Genomic DNA, 15,970 nt, shown 5'->3' with positions numbered 1-15,970 from the left:
TCGAATAATACCCTTCATGGGAGTTCATTTTTCGTCTTGCTTGCAGTTGGAAACTCCCCTTCATTTTCTGTTTTCATATATTGTTTTTTTTTTTTTTTTTTTTTTTTAAATATTTTTCTCCCCTCAAATTAACCCTTATAAGTGTTGCACTCAGGGATATTTAGTTTTCGTTTTCTTCATCAATCTACATTTCTTTGGCACATCCATCTTAACCTTTGGATCCGTCTTCTGTTAGTAGTCCTTCGTCGGCTATTCCCCATAACAGTCGGTTGCATCGGAGCTTCACGTAATCAATTTTGAGTAACGCTATTCACAAGAGTATAATTATGTGCTAACTTCATACTCCGAAAGTTTTTTTTTTTTTTTAAGCATAAGGAGGCATTTTTATCAAAAATCTCAGTTACTATAAGTTCTTCCGAAAGGAACTTTTGCATCGTCATCTTTGATCATATCAATAATACGGTACAAATGATGAGGCCCCGTGTAGCATTGTCGCTAATGCTCCCGCCTTTGGTGCGAGCGGTTCCGGGTTCGATTTCCGGTGGGGACACTCGGTAGGAAAGTTGTAACCGCTTTTTCAGGCCAGTTATCCTAAGTAAGGTTTTTCTTCGTTCTTACCAGGCAAATGCCGGTATAGTACCTAACATAATAGTCGCAGGACACTCCCTTCCTTCCCCAATCCTTTCTTCCTCTCCAACTCCCCAGGCAGTGTGATCACCGAGACACATCACCCCTCATATATGTGATGGGTTAACATGGCCGTAACTGCCGAAAGCCTAGAAATCTAATTCCTAATCCTAATCCTATGGTACACATGATAAATTAAGCTAAACTGATTAATAATAAGACTTGTTTCTAACTTTCATAAGTGCAGTTTATTTTTTTTAAAAAAAAAAGAAGAAAGAAGAGGAAGTGTGATTAGTCTCTCAATTAAAAACATGTCCTGAAAGAAATATAAGTATTTCAAACATTTTATGTTAGATTAGTGGAAATAGTTTAGACTGTTTTCGCTCACTAAGGAATACTAGGACAAAACATGAGCAATAGATAAAATATTACCTAGCCCTCCCCGCTGCTCTGGAAGTTGTAGCCGGTGGCCATAGTCGAGTGATCTTGATGGCTGATTCACACATAGGGTGCTGCTCCCCTGTTATGCTCCGTCCGTGCTACAGCCGCACACATATTAGAAAAATATGCCGTGTCGTTGCTGATTTCTACACCACTTCTCAAGATGGACTGCAAGGAGGGGCAACTTCGTGTCGCTTCGCGTGCTCCGAAGAAAGCCGAAGAATCGCGACTGGAGAGCTACGACCGGGCTGTTTTCTCTTCAATGCGGCCTGTTGGGGCACAGCATGGGAACGGCGCTCTGTGTGAGAATTAACCATGAATAGAGACGAAACATTTCGCAACAATTTTGATATTTTGTAGCATTAACTATCACAATTTCCGCACTTATGTCGCATTTATTTTTTAAAGGTAGCACATTTTTTTTTTTTAAATTATGAAACTTGTAAACAGTAGGGTAAGGCTGGGACAGTTCGCGCATATTTTAAAACAAAGGGAGAAAATTTATGTTTTTATGTACTTTGAAAACAGTAATTTCAATCATTAATGAACAATGAAAATGTACACTCATGTCCAAAATTATTGTCGCATGTCTATAAATATGTTGTTGTAAGAATATAATTCGATAACGAATTCGCCCGGTATTTCTTATAATGTTGGTATGTGTATAATCGGCAAAGACATGTATGTGGCAAATTTCATTTCAAAAGAGCAGTAAGTATGAACAATAAATTGATTTTTTTTGTTCATATAGCAATATTTTATTTTACTCATTATAATTTTCGTATTTATAATTCTTTTCCTATAATATTTACCACAAATATACATTTCCCGATTATACACATAGTATTAGTATTAAAAGTACATTGCAAAATCACTATCAAATTATACTCTTACAAGAACACAGTTATAGATATGCGACAATAATTTTGGACATGAATGTACATTAACTAGGTTATTGAAAGCCACTTAACATAATTTTGCATCCAAAAAAGTGAAGATTTTAGCCATTTGACCATTTGACCCATAGACAGATGGCGCACCTGGGTGAGTAAGATGGCTCTGAAATCTTCTCACTCTTCCTACCATAATGTCTTCTCTCACACTGTGAAAGATTGGTACCAATGGATTATTCTTTCTAGGTTAGTCACGTGATGAGCCATCTGTCCTCCCGTACCATATGTCCGCCCCTATCCTACGTTTTTGGTAGCATCGTGTATATCTAATACAAAAATGAGGTTATACCTTGATTAAGTGCACATTCACTGAATGTATTCACTGAAATATAAAAATTAATGCAAAAATTTAAACACTACCTCTAACTTCATTCTTAGAAAAGGATAACATGTAGCAAGACATTACCAATTCTTCTTTGAAGTTTGTTCTGCTGTCAGTGACAATCATATTATACTTGGAAAAGAATCTCTCGGCATCAATACTTGAGACTGGCAACCAAGTTGAACGTAACGATCTGACAGTAAAAGACTTGTAATTAAAGTTATTTTTAACGTCCAAATTGTTCGTGTCTAAAACGGTAGATGGCGCCATTGTCACCAATGTTAATTTATTTAACTAATAAAATTAAAACAAAAATAAAATGAATAATTCAAAAATTAAGCAAAAACGGATATAATCTAGTTAATGGACGTTACAAAATCTAGGGAATGGTACGTGCCGATTTCACATATTGTTGTTAGTTTCATTGTTAGAGGCCACCATTGTTAAGTAAACAATCAACTTTATCTGCCGTATTTTCTACCACAAACTGACCAAACCTTGCACACCCATTTAAGATTGAAATATCAGGGAACGGTACGTCTCGATTCCACATATTGTTGTTAGTTTCATTGTTGAAGGCCACCATTGTTAAGTAAACAATCAACTTTATCTGCCACACTTTCTAACACAAACTGACCAAACTTGGCACACCCATCGGATCACCACAGAGATATCTAGGGAATGGTATAAGTCGATTTCACATATTGTTGTTAGTTTCATTGTTCGAAGCCACCATTGTTAAATAAACAATTGTTGGATTTCTCCATTGTTAAATAAACAATCAACTTTATCTAGCATACTTTCTACCACAAACTAACCAAACTTGGCACACTCATTTACGATTAAGATATCTATAGAATGGTATATGTCGATTTCACATATTGTTGTTAGTTTCATTGCTAGAGGAAACCATTATTAAATAAACAATCAACTTTATGAGCCATATGTTTTACCAGAAACTGGCCAAACTTTGCACACCCATTTAAGATTGAAATATCTATGGAATGGTACGCGTCGATTTCACATATTGTTGTTAGTTTCATTGTTGAAGGCCATCATTGTTAAATAAATAATCGTTGGATTTCTCCATTGTTAAATAAACAATCAACTTTATCTTACATACTTTCTACCACACTAACCAAACTTTTCACACCTCTTTAAGACTTAAATATCTAGGGAATGGTACGTGCTGATTTCACATATTGTTGTTAGTTTCATTGTTGAAGGCCACCATCGTTAAATAAACAATCAACTTTATCTGCCATACTTTCTATCACAAACTAACCAAACTTGGCACACCCATCGGATTACCACAGAGATATCTAGGAATATCGGATTACCACAGAGATATCTACCTGTCGATTTCACATATTGTTCTTAGTTTCATTGTTGGAGACCACCATTGTTAAATAAACAATCAACTTTATTTGCTATATTTTGTACCAGAAACTGATCAAACTTGGCACATCCATCAGATTAACACTGAGATAATTAGGGAATGGTACTTGTCGATTTCACATATTATTGTTAGTTTCATCGTTTAAGGCCACCATTGTTAAATAAACAATTGTTGGATTTCTCCATTGTTAAATAAACAGTCAACTTTATCTGTCATACTTTCTACCACAAACTAACCAAACTTGGCATACTCATTTACGGTTGAGATATCTATGAAATGGTACTTGTCGATTTTACTTATTGTTTATAGTTTCATTATTAGAGGTCACCATCATTAAATAAACAATCAACTTTATCTGCCATACTTTCTACCAGAAACTGAACAAACTTTGCATACCTATGTAAGATTGAAATATCTATCCTATGATTCATGTCGATTTCACATATTGTTGTTAATTTCGTTGTTGGAGACTGCCATTGTTAAATAAACAATTAACTTTATTTTCCATACTTTTTACCAGAAGCAGACCAAACTTGACATATTTATTTACGATTCAGATATCTAGAGGATGGTACATGTCGATTTCACATATTGTTGTTAGTTTCATTGTTGGAGGCCTCCATTGTTAAATAAACAATCAAATTTATGTTCCATAAATGCTAGCAGAAACTGACCAAACGTGGCACACCTGTATGGAATTGAAATATCTATGGAATGGTACATATCGATTTCATATATTGTTGTTAGTTTCGTTGTTGAAGACTACCATTGTTAAATAAACAATTAACTTTATTTTCCATACTTGCTACCAGAAACTAACCAAACTTTTAAACTGTTTAACAATGATACAATGTAAACTTCCTTACGCTTACTGTTGAGAACTTCAATAACCTCACTTTTAAATTCATTTTAAGCAACCAAGAGATCATGAACATTTTCACCACAAAACATAGTCAAGGATTTAACAACAGTTCTGTTTTGTTGATGTCTACATCTTTATGAAGTGAAACATTTCTGGATGAAATAAGTCACAGAATTTTTTTTTTTCGTAAATGCAACGTTTATAAAGTTAAATACTATTGGAAACGCGCTTTTTTGTTATTAATAGCAATAATTAACAAGAATGCCATTTTTTCCTTTTTCATTCACATTTATCGGAAGTATTGCCGAATTTCGCAAAAAAAAAAAAAAAAAAAAAAAATCGCGATAATATAAACGTGATTTCTGTCTCTGAAACGAAAAGTTTGATGTTTCCTGAAACATATACGCATTTTTTAAAACGTTTTGCACAAATATCGCATTAACGAAAAAGTTTCGTCTCTAACCAGAGGCATTTAGCTGGAAATCACAATCAAGGGGCATTCCATCGTGATTCTAAGTTATTCTGTTGAGCATGTGTATTGTAGTCTCGAAATTCTTGTGTTCCTGTCCTTGTGGAACTACATTACGTAAAACTTAGTGTTACATACGTTAAAAGGATAATCAAGTGGCATGAGTCTAACTTCGAGTTTTTATTGATTTTTTTTAAACGGGGGTCTACCACAATCGCCTTTTTTGCACTTCCTCTTTTTGTTTCGAAGTGGAAGAGCATTAAATACATTACGGTTGTTTGCATCTCCCTTTCAACTATAGGATGTAGGCTCACGTTTCAAAAAGAATCGGAAGCTCGGTGTTAAAGAGAGACGATAAACTTCACTTTTTTATATTTAGGAGTTTCCATTGTGCTCTACAGCACTTTTTTTTTTCAAGTTTAGTGAGTAACTCCATTGAAATGTTCATGTATTAAACACATATACAGAGTAAGGTTCTACAGACGATATTGTAGTATCCTACACGTGGTCTATATTTGTAAACAGCAACACATTCTCCTTATTTGTAAACAAAACGACGCGCTCTCTTACTACAAGCAAGCAGACGACAAGCATAATCATCATCATCGTCAGATCATATGACAGAAGAGGAACACTAGCACCACCGCTGTCTAGAAGAGGGTATAAAACAAGCTGTAAGACCTTCATCAGCATCAGTTTCGGCTGGTTATCCCTGCTCTTTGAGCTTGCCTGGAGCTCTGAGGTCTCCTTCCCACTTAACTTTCCTGGAGATCTGTGGAACCTCAACCATCTAGATTCTAGCCGAGAGTTTCTAACCGCAACCATCTAGCTTGTCTGGAGCTCTGTGGTATTCTTACCTGTTTAGCTTGCCTGAAACTCTGCAGGACTTCTCTTTGCATGCCTGGAGCACCGCTACCACTTAGCTTGTTTGGAACTTTGTGGTATTCTTTTCCTGGCTTCCTGGACCTCGGAACACCTATTTACTCAGAGAAACTATAGAGAACCTTGTATTGGTCTTTTAGTGACTTTGTGTGTTATATTTGTATATAACAAGACTTTGATAATAAAAGGCTGTGAAAGAAAACTGAATCCTAATGTGCTAAATTTGCTCTATTTACTACCAGGGGCACCCGAAGAAAATTTTCCAGGAGGGGACCCATCTTCGTGGTTGCTAAACTACGTCTGGTATTTCTGGTATTTAATATACATGGTTTACTATATTAAGTATACATTTTCGTGAGCCAAAGGGGCCCGGGCCACACTCTGCCTCGATTTGGGCGCCCAAATCTGCTACCTTATCAACATAATTTTACAATATTCATACCTGAATACAGTAGCGAGACATTATCATATCTAGTGTTACCAGTGGCGTATTTACAATTTTGTTTCGGAGGGGGCTTTGCTAACTTTCGGGGGGAGAAACTTTGCCTGAAAATGTGAAAATTCAGCAAGATATTTCATATACTTTACTATAGTAAGTAAGATTTCGGGGGGGGGGGGAAGCTTCAGCCCGGAAGCCCCCATTAAATACGCCACTGAGTGTTACCTACGAGACGAGAAAATTTCTCGTCTCACCTCGAAAACGAAGCGAAAAGTATTTTTATTTTTAAATTCAAGAGGAGACCAAAAACATTACAGTTCTCGAATTCGCTTGAAAATTTAGCATACAAAAGTCTTTCCTGTGTCCATCTGCTGCCATCTTTGTGTTACTATCACCCTAGCGGCGAGCTGCACAACTAATACATTACCTTTGCAAGACACTAAAAGATTTTTGAGTTTCTATTTCATTTGATATCATTTTCATATACGTGCGCGTTAATATACGTAAGCTGTCGGAGTTTGTAAAGGGGGAGATCATATTTGAATAGCCATGATAAAACAAAATTTAATGCTCAAGAGGTACGCGAGATATTTAAATCTTAGATGTGAAGAGGAAATCAATAGAATCAAGGGAAAGAAAAATAATTCCTAACAAGGGTAAATGGGCTTAAAATGCAAGGATGGGCATGGGTGCTAAACACCGTTAAGTGTACAATGTTATTTGTTTTTTAGTCTGTGGTTTATAAAAAGATGAAAATAATGTAACGTCCTAGATTCGCTTTGTTTCATCCACACCACAGCTCTGGTATTAATCTCGATTTATCTTGAAAACTAAAATATAGCATAAATTTTTCATAATCGCTTACAGCGATTCAGAGAGAAGAAAAAGAAGAAGAAAAAGAAGAAAAATAAGAAGAAGAAGAAGAAGAAGAAAGTAGTTGATTGGTAGGTTAAACATTGAAAGCAAGACATTGAACACTATAAAGTGTCAGAAAACGTATATCCATCAAAATAATCAAGCGTTCTACGTAGGAAAAAAAAAAAAGAAAAGATAAAGAAAGTAAGAAAGAAAAAGAGCGCGTGATAGCTTCCTGCTATTTAAGGTTACTGTGCACACCCCCTTGTCCGAGCATTTCGCCTTTTCGCCACCAGATGCTCACTTTTTCATTTAGCAATCACTGCTGGCACCTCTACTGGGAAGATCTGAAAGATCGTACCGCTCAGTTTAAATGTCCAGGATATCCACAATTGAAGTGGGCGGGGAGACGAATCCAACAGTTTTTTTTTCCTTCCTGCACCTGCAGTCAGTCAGAGTCTATTTTTACAAGCCGTGTTGTTCAGCCGCAGGGCAAAATCTCAACCATTGACGGGTAACAGAAATCTTTTCTTTTTGCAGGTAGGAATAGAGTTTGTGTACGAAAAACGTGAATTAGGTTGCAGAGAAAATCATTCGCATCGCGTTGACAAATTTTCTTTCGTCCGTTTATCACATGAAGCTCTTTTCTTTTTTTTTTTTTCGATTATTACCAGAATATGAGATAAAAAAAACCTAAATGGTTCTTTGTATACAGAAAACAAACAATACCAATATTTTCTTACATATCAGTATTATATGTTTTTTTTTTTTTCCCTGAAGTGTATGATGCTTGAAAAATGGACAGAATGAATTTTGACTTTTCTATTTGTCCCTATCCTTCTGAGTAGAGAGAATGCTGTGGCGCAACTAAAGGGCCTGCAGGGCCCGCAACATTGAGAGGCCCAGAACAGAAAGAGGCCCATTTCAGTTTCGAAGTTAAACTTTATAATGTTAGGATGTTAAAAATGATGTGATGTTCCAACTATATCTCATTTTTACCTGTGAAGACGGTAACACCTGAGCGATTATTTAGTAAATTAAATGCCAACAAAACTTATACTGACCAGCGAAAACATTATGACCACTCGCTACTTTTTGAACGAAATCATTGTGCAGAGATAAGAGCTACAAGGCATAACACAACCGCCTCCAAACGTGACAAAAATCTCACTCGATTAGTCGGTGTGGTGCTTGTGCCTTGAATGGGGAAGGACGACGATATATCAGGGTGAGTAAATGGCTGGGAGCTTCATTTCGGAAACAGCGCGACTTGTCGAGTTTTCGCGATCTGCCGTGCTTGTGTATTTCAAAGGTGGGAAAAGGAGAGTGAAACCAGCATCGAACCAAACAACAAAAAGTGGGACGACCACACCTCATTAAAAATGTCGGATGTCGTAGACTCTCGAATTTGGTACAGCAGAATAGACGAAAACTATAGCACAATATAATAATAATAATAATAATAATAATAATATAATATTTTGCATATGAGCAAGTTGTGACTCACTAGATAGAACATAAAAAGTCAAAACTGTTCTCTATAAATTTTACGTGACTCATGGATGTGGATAGAGGGGGGTCCGTTTAACATTTTTGCGGGGAGGCCCTTTCGTCCTTACTTACGCTACTGAGAGGTAAGGTAAAATAATAACACCAATATATATAAACTCCTGGTGCAACAGTCCCTTGTGATCTGAGTCTGCAGCGGGCTTATGTTAGTGGTCAGCACAACTACACCCAACGTAGCCGACTGTCTAGATTGAAGTCCGCTATCTCTTAGTTTCTCAACTTTTCTCTCGATGTTTGGTCAACACAGCAATGTTTGAGTGCCACACCGGGAATTAAACCCTGGACGACGCACACCGTATCACTTTCGCTAATCTTTTGGTAAAATTCAGGTTAGGGTTGTACTGAATTATTTTTGGAATATGCCATTTCTCATAAGGTAAAGTTCAAAAGTATTGTGACATAATTAAAAAGCTCATTATCAACCACGTATTCTTGCCTCTAATATCACTAACAGTTTTCGAGATATGTGTCAGAAATGGTTGAAACTCTTGAAGTTAGTTTAGTAACTTGAAGAAGATAGTGGCCTTATACATACATAATTGCTCCAATTTTTATTTTTATTCTTCTTTCTCGTAAAGAAATACAAAATCATAATTTCAACCATTTTGGTACATTTTTCATAATTTGAAGGGCGAACAGCCGGTTTCTTTCCTTACGTTTTGAACTTGGGATTTATATTCTTCTTGTCACTTATCGTGAAAGTCATATAATGACATGGGTCCCAAAGCTAGAATATATTATGCGACAGAGGTAATGACAATTTCATCTCTCAAGATCTATTAAATTTGACATTTATTGAACGATAGCGGTTTTATAATACGAATAAATTTTTCGCAATAAGGTGCATATAGTGGTCGTAAAAAATGACAAAAGCTACCATTGACCTTTATACTTTGACTGATGCTTTTTCGATCATGGTCTTCCCATTAAATTTTGTAAAGGACAGTATCATTTTAATTATCTTGGCCTAATTTCCTAAAGCCTCTCATTCGTACGCTAAAAGAAAGATTTCTATTTTTTATGTATAAGAATTCAGGGAATGCAAATTTATTCAAAATTCGTTTACAATTAAAGTCGGCTAAACAGATATTCCTTCGAGATTTCTGTATTTTGAAAACAAATTCACGATTTCAGTTCTTTGTCTTTACTTGTTTCCATGTTTTTTTTTGTTCTTTTTTTATCAATACTGTATGATCAATTCCAAGAATTATTTTAGTTCCCCGGTAAATCCATTTATAACAAGCTCCAAATACTGCTACAATTTTAATATGGTTTCAGGAGAATCTGCATATCTCATCCTTTTGTTACTCTCTATATATTCATCTACTATGTAAACAAACATCAGTGAAAGAAAGAGGCTGAGAACTAACACGTGCTCCGTGAGGAACGTTATCATTCCTTTTACTAATATATCTAGAGAGTCTAGTGTTGCCACGAGACAAGACGAGACTTCTGGCTGTGTCGTCTCGTCTAGAAAAGATGTGTCCGTCTCGTCTCGTATCGAATGATTCTGTCTCGTCTCGTGGCAACACCAGAAAGGCTGAGGCCCACAAAAAGAGCTGTTATACCAAGTGGTTAAAATTACAACTTTTAACCAAGTTTTGTTTGGTAGCACAACACACAACACGACTGCAATCTTCCAGCAACAACTGCTTAGATTCGACTGAACCAGTAATTACTTCGATAGGAACATTTGTCAATACCGTCAGTACAGTCGAAAGGCAAGATTTCCCCATTTATTCTGATATCCTTTTTTCAGAACCCCTGGCGCCACTTCAACAAAAAGGAGGCCTATGTAACTTTCCCATTTAAAAAAAGGTTTAGCTTCGAATAACATCATAAAACAATAAAAAAGATAAATTTTGTTGTCATATCAGCATCTTTTCAAAACTCAGTATCGAGAAAGGCTGACACGTTTCTGTCTTGGTTCGGAACGAGAAAGACCATGAAACAACAGTTAGTTACTGATAAAATTGCGACTTCTACTTGTACTTCTATAACAGGATTTTTATACGTAGATATCTCCACCAGCCCCCGGAATAAAATCTTCTGAAACACTGATCTCAATGAACGCTTTACATTTGTATTTGAATCTGGAGCACTATCACAAAATAATTGAACTTGAATCGATTGAAAAATGGAAGTGAAAGCTGTTTGTAAGAATCATTTTTAAAAAATTCTTTAGGTATTCCCTGTTCTTTGTAGGATTTGAAACATTGAATCATTTCGATCATTTGAAATAATAAAAGATGGTATACATTTCGAAGGCAAATAATTTATTCCGAGTTAATAAATTTTTAAGAAAATTCAGAAACTGTGTTTGTATTTTTCGAGACACGAGACGAGACATTTCACAAAACGTTTCGTATTGTATAGTGTCTCGCTTCAAAGAGTCCTGTCTCGTCTCGTTGGAACACTAAGAGAGTCTTACGCATTCTCTTTCCAAGAAAGTGAAACTTGAAAAGCACATTCAGTCAATTGTTATCATAGAATATACTATGGGCATAGCCACTGATGTGTAGAAGGTGACACAGGCGGAATTTGTTCTTATGGAGCCCTTGGCGAGTTGGAGCCGTAGGGCTCTATTATTTGGATTGGAAACATTGGTTCAAAAATATTTTACATTTAGCATACATATATACACACACATATATATATACATACACACACACACACACACGTACATGTGTGTTACATATACTTTAATTAATGTGTGGACCTGCGGACAAGGTATAGTTCGCCCGCCCAAAAAACCGCTTTTGGGGGGTGGGTTCGAAGCGCACTCCTGAAACATAGAATTATGCTAATCGTAATCTTCTGAGATAGACTACCCCCCGAGGAATAAGTAAATAAATAAATAAAAATAGTTTCGTAACGTTTATCTTCCGTATACGAGTAATTGAAAAATTTTAGTGTCTCAACAATGAGAGCTGTATACAGGTGATCATGCGTTCCTGGCGGAACTTCCCTAGTTCCGGCCCAAAATTTCACACTATACCCTCTTTCGGCTCTCTCCCCCACGGTAGTTTTAAGATTTTTTTATCTATTATCTACTCCCTTGGAGTAACTGTTGTTCTGTATTTTCACGGGCTTGAAACCGTCAGAATGAATATCCTGGCTGCTTTCCCAGCTACCTATTCAGCATGCAATAGATACATGCAATAACAATCAAATCCCACACAAACTACTCTACCCATCAAATATTTTAGCACGGAAAGTTCTTTTACGCAACGTATTTCGTTTGTTTAAAATGGAACAGACCTAAATACAACTTTTTTTTAATGTTCTGGAAATTCGATAGCGAGATCGCTCACATCAAAAAATGAGAGAATTAGTGCTCTGATAATCTGGTAGAAATACAACATGCCATATATACACATTACTGTGATTACATTGCTATTTATTCAATGATTATTTTGCTTAGAGCTTTCTTCCTCTCCAGGGTACTCTTCAAGGGTATATAATTACTCTTCACTTATGTCGCGAAAAAATATTCAGCTTGCAAATTTATTTCGAGAACTTCTCATTCCCTAATACATGTTTATTCTCTGAATTTGTACGTACAGCCGACAAACTTACATAGAATCTCAACAGAGTTCAAATGTGAGGTGTCTGCTGGGAAGCACAGGTCAGTTGTATGGGAGGGGCTTTTAGAGTGCAATTCTAGGAACACTGTGGGCTTTCAGTGTAATTCTACGAACGCTGTAGGGGGCCATCCCGTCCACCTGAGACAAAAAAAAAAAAAAAAAAAATCTGGAGGCACACAACTAGTTCACACTGGTTATAAAACAGGTGCAACAAAGTTCTGAATGAAATATGTTTATTTTTTTTTTTTTTCACTATTCCATTTTCCGAACAATAACATTTACCGATGACCTGTTAGCCCCTCCACCACAGCCACCATGAAAACAAATTCAATCGGAATTTGTCCAGTTCGTTTGATCACGAATAATTATCGTTTGATCCCAACGCATACTGATGTATTACACACAATTTGGCTAGGGCTTGTTAGCCCTTGATAATCGACATGTATCATTCCATAGATATTTCAATCGTAAATAGGTAAACAAATTTGCTTAGTTTCTGGTAGCAAGTATGGAAAATAGTTTACTGTTTATGTAAAAATTTAGGCCTCCAACAATGAAACTAACAACAATATGAGAAATCGACATGTACCATTCTCTAGATATCTGAATCGTAAATATGTCAAGTTTGGTCAGCTTCTGGTAAAAAGTATGGAAAATAAAGTGAATCGTTTATTTAACAATGGTAGTCTCCAACAACGTAACTAAAACAATATGTGAAATCGACATGAACCATAGGATAGATATTTCAATCTTACATAGGTACGCAAAGTTTGGTCAGTTTCTGGTAGAAAGTATGACAGATAAAGTTTATTGTTTATTTAAAATTAGTGGCCTCTAACAATGACACTAACAATAAGTGAAATCGACAAGTACCATTTCATAGATATCAAAATCGTAAAGGAGTGTGCTAACTTTGGTTAATCTGTGGTAAAAAGTGTGGCAGATAAAGTTGATTGTTTATTTAACAATGGAGAAATCCAACAATTATTTATTGAACAATGGTGATCTTAAACGATAAAACTAACAATAATATGTGAAATCGAAAAGTACCATTCCCTAGATATCTCAGTGGTAATCCGATGGGTGTGCCAAGTTTGGTCAGTTTCTGGTACAAAATATAGCAAATAAAGTTGATTCTTTATTTGACAATGGTGGCCTCCAACAATGAAACTAAGAGCAATATGTGAAATCAACACGTACTATTTCCTACATATTTCAATCTTAAATGGGTGTGCAAAGTTTGGTTAGTCTGTGGTAGAAAGTATGGCTGATAAAGTTGATCGTTTATTTCACAATGTAGAAATCCATGGATTGTGTATTTAACAATGGTAGTGTTCAATAATGAAACTAACAACAATATGAGAAATCGACACATATCTTTCCCTAGATATTTCAATCTTAAATGAGTGTGTAAGGTTTGGTCAGTTTCTGCTAGAAAGTATGGCAGATAAAGTTGATTCTTCATTTAATAATGGTGGCCTCTAACAATGAAATTAACAGCAATAAGTGAAATCGACACGTACCGTTCCATAGATGTCTCAATTGTAAATGAGTGCGCCAAATTTGGTTAGTTGTGGTAGAAAGAGTGTAAGATAAAGTTGATTGTTTAGGTAACAATTTAGAAATTCAACGATTGTTTATTTAACAATGGTGGCCTTCAACAATGAAAGAACAACAATATGTGAAATCGACACATACCATTCCATAGATATCTCAATCGTTCATGAGTGTGCACAGTTTGCTTAGTTTGTGGTAGAAAGTATGGGAGATAAAGTTGATCGTTTATTTAACAATGGAGAAACCCAACGAATGTTTATTTAAGAGTGGTGATCTTTACAATGAAACTAACAACAATATGAGAAATCGACACATATCTTTCCCTAGATATTTCAATCTTAAATGAGTGTGTAAGGTTTGGCCAATTTCTGGTAGAAAGTATGGCCCATATAGTTGATTGTTCATTTAACAATGCTGGCCTCTAACAATGAAAGTAACAACAATAAGTGAAATCGACACATACCATTCCATAGATATCTCAATTTTTAATGAGTGTGCCAAGTTTGGTTAGTTTGTGGTTGAAAGTATGGCAGATAAAGTTGATTGTTTATTTAACCATGGAGAAATCCAACGATTATTTAATATTGGTGACCTTGAACAATGAAACTAAAAACAATATGTGAAATCGACTAGTACCATTAAGTAGATATCTCTGTGCAAATCCGATGGGTGTGCCAAATCTGGTCAGTTTGTTTTAGAAAGTATGGCAGATGAAGTTGATTGTTTATTTAAGAATAGTGGCCTTCAACAATGAAACTAACAACAATATGTGGAATCCACACGTACCATTCCCTAGATACTGCAATCTTAGATGGGTGTGCAAAGTTTCTTCATTTTCTCGTAGAAAGTACGAAAGATAAAGTTGATTGTTTACTTAACAACGGTGGCTTCTAACAATGAAACTAACAACAATATGTAAAATCGGCACGAACCATTCCATTGATATCTCAATCGTAAATGAGTGTGCCACGTTTGGTTAGTTGGTGGTAGAAAATATGGCAGACATAAGTTGACTGTATACTTAACACTGGAGAAATCCAACGATTCTGTATTTAACAATGGTGGCCATCAATAATGAAACTAACAACATCATGTGAAATCGACACATAGCATTCCGCAGATATTTCATCTTTTAAGGGGTATGCAAAATTTGGTCAGTTTCTGGTAGAAAGTATGGCACATATAGTTAATTGTTCATTTAAAAATGGTGGTCTCTAACAATAAAACTAACAACAATAAATGAAATCGACACGTACCACTCCATAGATATCTCACGTCAGTCGTAAATAAGTATGCCACGTTTGGTTAGTTTGTAGTATAAAGTATGGCAGATAAAGTTGATTGTTTATTTAATAATGGAGAAATCCAACGATTCTTTTAAAATGGTGGCCTCGAACAGTGAAACTAACAACATGTGAAATCGATTGGTACCATTCAGTAGATATCTCTGTGGTAATCCGATGGGTGTGCCAAGTTTGATCAGTTTGTGTTAGAAAGTGTGTTAGATAAAGTTGACTGTTTACTTAACAATGTAGGCCTTCAGTAATGAAACTAACAAGAATATTATGTGGAATCGACACGTACCATTCTTTAGATATCTCAATCTTAAATGGATGTATAAAGTTTGGTCAGTTTGTGGTAGAAAGTACGGCAGAAAAAGTTGATTCTTTACTTAAAATGGTGTCCTCTAACAATGAAACTAACAACAATATGTGAAATCGGCATGTACCATTCCATAGATATCTCAATCGTAAATGATTGTGCAAGTTTGGATAGTTTGTGGTAGAAAGTGTGGCAGAAAAACTTGATTGTTTATTTAACAATGGTGGCATCTAACAATGAAAGAACAATATGTGAAATCGACACGTGCCATTCCTTAAATATTTCAATCTTAAATGCGTGTGCAATGTTTGGTCAGTTTCTGGTAGAACGTGTGATAGACAAAGTTGATTGTTTTTTAACAATGGTGGCCTCTAAGAATGAAAGTAACAACAATAAGTGAAATCGG

At 35.7% G+C, this 15,970-nt stretch overlaps 1 protein-coding gene across 1 annotated transcript in view; it reads right to left on the bottom strand.

Moving 5' to 3' along the window:
• The window catches only part of nkd (NKD inhibitor of WNT signaling pathway naked cuticle), a 266,099-nt gene extending 260,201 nt beyond the window's left edge, over positions 1–5,898 (bottom strand). The window contains exon 1 of the mRNA XM_081759681.1: positions 5,644–5,898. Coding sequence (XP_081615807.1) covers positions 5,644–5,898 — 255 coding nt within the window. The remainder of the gene's footprint in view (positions 1–5,643) is intronic.
• Between the last annotated feature and the right edge of the window lie 10,072 nt (positions 5,899–15,970).

This window comes from Thermobia domestica, chromosome 1 (assembly GCF_964235325.1).
Source record: "Thermobia domestica chromosome 1, izTheDome1.hap1.1, whole genome shotgun sequence".
In the NCBI taxonomy this organism is placed as follows: domain Eukaryota; kingdom Metazoa; phylum Arthropoda; class Insecta; order Zygentoma; family Lepismatidae; genus Thermobia; species Thermobia domestica.
Note: the sequence above shows the minus strand (reverse complement) of the source record. Positions and strands in the feature narration are given on the sequence as shown.